The sequence below is a fragment of the Macrobrachium rosenbergii genome, chromosome 41, assembly GCF_040412425.1.
Source record: "Macrobrachium rosenbergii isolate ZJJX-2024 chromosome 41, ASM4041242v1, whole genome shotgun sequence".
Classification (NCBI taxonomy): domain Eukaryota; kingdom Metazoa; phylum Arthropoda; class Malacostraca; order Decapoda; family Palaemonidae; genus Macrobrachium; species Macrobrachium rosenbergii.
Genome location: NC_089781.1, coordinates 95,215,488 through 95,219,231, shown reverse-complemented (window position 1 = coordinate 95,219,231; position 3,744 = coordinate 95,215,488). Strand labels below are relative to the sequence as shown.

At 33.2% G+C, this 3,744-nt stretch overlaps 1 protein-coding gene across 1 annotated transcript in view; it reads right to left on the bottom strand.

Moving 5' to 3' along the window:
* Window positions 1-933: 933 nt before the first annotated feature.
* The window catches only part of LOC136827251 (protein SREK1IP1-like), a 41,413-nt gene continuing 38,602 nt past the window's right edge, over window positions 934-3,744 (bottom strand). Inside the window, exon 4 of the mRNA XM_067085024.1 lies at window positions 934-1,059. Coding sequence (XP_066941125.1) covers window positions 934-1,059 — 126 coding nt within the window. The remainder of the gene's footprint in view (window positions 1,060-3,744) is intronic.

Sequence of the window (3,744 nt, the reverse complement as noted above, 5' to 3'; positions counted from 1 at the left end):
TTATTATTATTATTATTATTATTATTATTATTATTATTATTATTATTATTATTATTTCTTGGTCAAAACATTTCCATTATTACCCAGTCATTTCTCTGCCGGAGGGCGAGAAATGGAAGACGAAGAGAGAGAGAGAGAGAGAGAGAGAGAGAGAGAGAGAGAGAGAGAGAGATATGGAAGTCAAGACAACAGAAAATAACCGACACATCAACAGAGGTAAATACGGGAAAGACAAACAGAGAGAGAGAGAGAGAGAGAGAGAGAGAGAGAGAGAGAGAGAGAGAGAATTTAATGGAAAATTCCCGTGGGAGAAAGAGAGCACTTGAAGAAGCAAATTCCAAGGACAAGTTCTCGCAGAATATCCAATTCCGACCTCATGCCAGATGCAACGGCGCGGCAGTAATACTTCGTCAAGCTTTGACGCGAATCATTGTTTCGTCAGAATAGAATGACAGCAGTGGGATCTTCTTCTTCTTCTTCTTCTTCTTCTTCTTCTTCTTCTTCTTCTTCTTCTTCTTCTTCTTCTTGCTAGGAATACATCAGAAGGCAGCAGTTTTCTTGTCAGAAATAGAGCAGAATATGACAGTTCTTGACAAAACTCCTTCTTCTTCTTCTTCCGTTCCTCGTCAGGAATAAAACAGATAGTAGTTTTTCTCTTCTTCTTCTTCTTCTTCTTCTTCTTCTTCTTCTTCTTCTTCTTCTTCTTCTTCTTCTTCTTCTTCTTCTTCTTCTTCTTCTTCTTTCGTTTCTCGCTAGGAATATATCAGAAGGCAGTAGTTTTCTTGTCAGAAATAGAGCAGAATATGACAGTTCTTGGCAAAACTTCTCCTCTTTCCGTTCCTCGTCAGGAATAAAGCAGAAAGTAGTAGTTTTTCTTGGCAAAAATTCAGAATACAAAATTTCCTGACAACAATTCAGCAGGATACACTTGTTCTAGTCAGTCATCTTCTTCTTCTTCTTCTTCTTCTTCTTCTTCTTCTTCTTCTTCTTCTTCTTCTTCTTCTTCTTCTTCTTCTTCTTCTTCTTCTTCTTCTTCTTCGTTCTTTTCTCCCTAGTGCTCTATTCCCGATGCATCAAACTCATTTTATGTTATGTTTCAGTCCTCCTCCTCCTCCTCCTCCTCCTCCTCCTCCTCCTCCTCCTCCTCCTCCTCCTCCTCCTCAGAAATCATTCAGAAGGCAGTCGTTGTTCTTCTTGTCAAAAATACAAAAGATTACAGAAATTTTCCTCGGAATAAATACAGCAGAATGCAACAGCAGCTTTCCACGCGATTCGTCTCGCAATTATTCTGCAAGAGATGGCCAGAGATCTTCCTGATTTTTTACAGCATTATATAAGAATGCGACTTTACATGCTGACCATTTCACACCCGTCTTGTTCTTAGAATTTTTTTTCATGTTGCAGAATAATAAAAGTTCATTCATCTATTATTTACTCATTTATGCAGTGTCAGCAGAATGCGAAAGATAGAATCAATCTGTCAACTGTCAGAGAGCTAGTAACGCCACCAGTCCCCAGATACAACACAACAAAGCATCACAATTGTTGGAGGGTTTTCAAGTGTGTGAAATATGAATGGAATTTTTCTTTTTTTATTCCTTTTTTGCTGTAGTTTTCCTTCTCCCATTCAGGTCGTGTCAACGAGCACACGTTTTCCAGCCTCTTTTTCCTGCCAACACCGGCTTTTTGCAGCGAAATTTTGACTGCAGGAAGGTAAAAGGCGACTCAGAACGTGCTCCTCCGGGGGACAACGCCCCTCAAATTCTTGCACACGATTCTTTGGCAGTATTTTTATAAACGATTTTGTTAGGGCGTTTTGAGTGGGTCTGTACTGATCAGAAAACTGTTAACGTTATATACATTTCAAATGGATAAAAATCTTCTAATCTTATTTAACTAAATCTGTAATTTCAATTGCTTGTAAGTATTAGTTCATTTGTGTATTAATTTATTCTTTCTTCTTTCTAAATTGATTGAATATGGAATTTAGGCCAAAGGCCAAGCACTGGGACTTATGAGGTTATTCAGCAATGAAATGGAAACTGAGAGTAAAAGGTCTGAAAGGTGTAACAGGAGGAAAACCTCAAAGCAGTTGCGATATGACTCAGTTGTTAGGAGAGGGTGGAGAGAATATGAAAGGAGGTACAGTAAAAGGAACGAGAGCGGTTGCAGCTAGAGCGGCCGAAGGCACGCTGCAAAGAACTTTACTGCCTACAGTGCACAGCATGAGGTGCACTGGCGGCGCTACCCCCCTACGGGGTCTTCTTAATAACTGATCTCTTATTTTTGCGTTTAATGTGATCAACTGTAACTTCCGTCTAATGAACGCCAATTTTTTTTTTTTTTTTTGGAAGCTTGAATTTCAAGTCAATGGCCCCTGTTGGCTTGTTCCATATGAATAGGGGTTTATCTTCTGAATAATAATAATAATAATAATAATAATAATAATAATAATAATAATAAATAATAATAATAATATTAAGTGCCATTATTTTTAGTGGTTTGCCTAAAAGAGGTCTCCTATCGAGATATAATAATAATAATAATAATAATAATAATAATAATAATAATAATAATAATAATAATAATAATAATAATAATAATAAGCGTGCCATTATTTTTAGTGGTTTGCCTAAAAGAGGGTCTCCTATCGAGATATAATAATAATAATAATAATAATAATAATAATAATAATAATAATAATAATAATAATAATAATAATAATAATAATAAAAGATATTTGGTCTTTCAGTCGCGATAACCTCAAGAGCGTGAATGCCAGCATCCTTGTGACATGCCTAGATTTCCCAGGTAGGAACAGATAGGAACAACTGCTACTAATTATTTAGAAATTCTTCTCCTTCTTCTTCTTCTTCTTCTTCTTCTTCTTCTTCTTCTTCTTCTTCTTCTTCTTCTTCTGCAGTTGTTTCCCCGGGGCATTTTTCTCCCGAAATCTTGGCCCCCCTCGTGAGGTGCGGTAGTAAACGTCAGATCGGGAATAGTTGTACACACACACACTATATATATATATATATATATATATATATATATATATATATATATATATATATATATATATATATATATATATATATATATATATATAGTGTATATATATGTATATATATAGAATATATATATATATATATATATATATATATATATATAGAATATATATATATATATATATATATATATATATATATATATATATATATATATATATATATGTCTGTATATGTTATATATATGTATGGGTGTATGTATATACATGTGTAATATAACTCGTATGGCAGGATGATTACACGGGATATAATCAGGAGTAAATTACAGCCATGCTGAATGATAATTACGTGCAAATGGCAATTATGCAGATTGACAATCATGTCTGAATTCAAAATTGTGCTGCAGTAATAACAATGAATTATGATATATAAATATGTAGATAAATACACATATATAAATTTGTATATATATATATATATATATATATATATATATATATATATATATATATATATATATATATATATATATATATATATATATATATATATATATATATATATATATATATATATATATATATATCGCTTCCTCGAATCATAAGAGAAATTTAAAAAAACTGAAATATTTGATACGTAAGAACCTTTACACCTGTGATGGGGTTTTAGACAATGACCACCAAAATCAAGCGGCGTACCTTTTGTATGTTTTGCTGAAAGGTTTACCTTTTTTTAACAG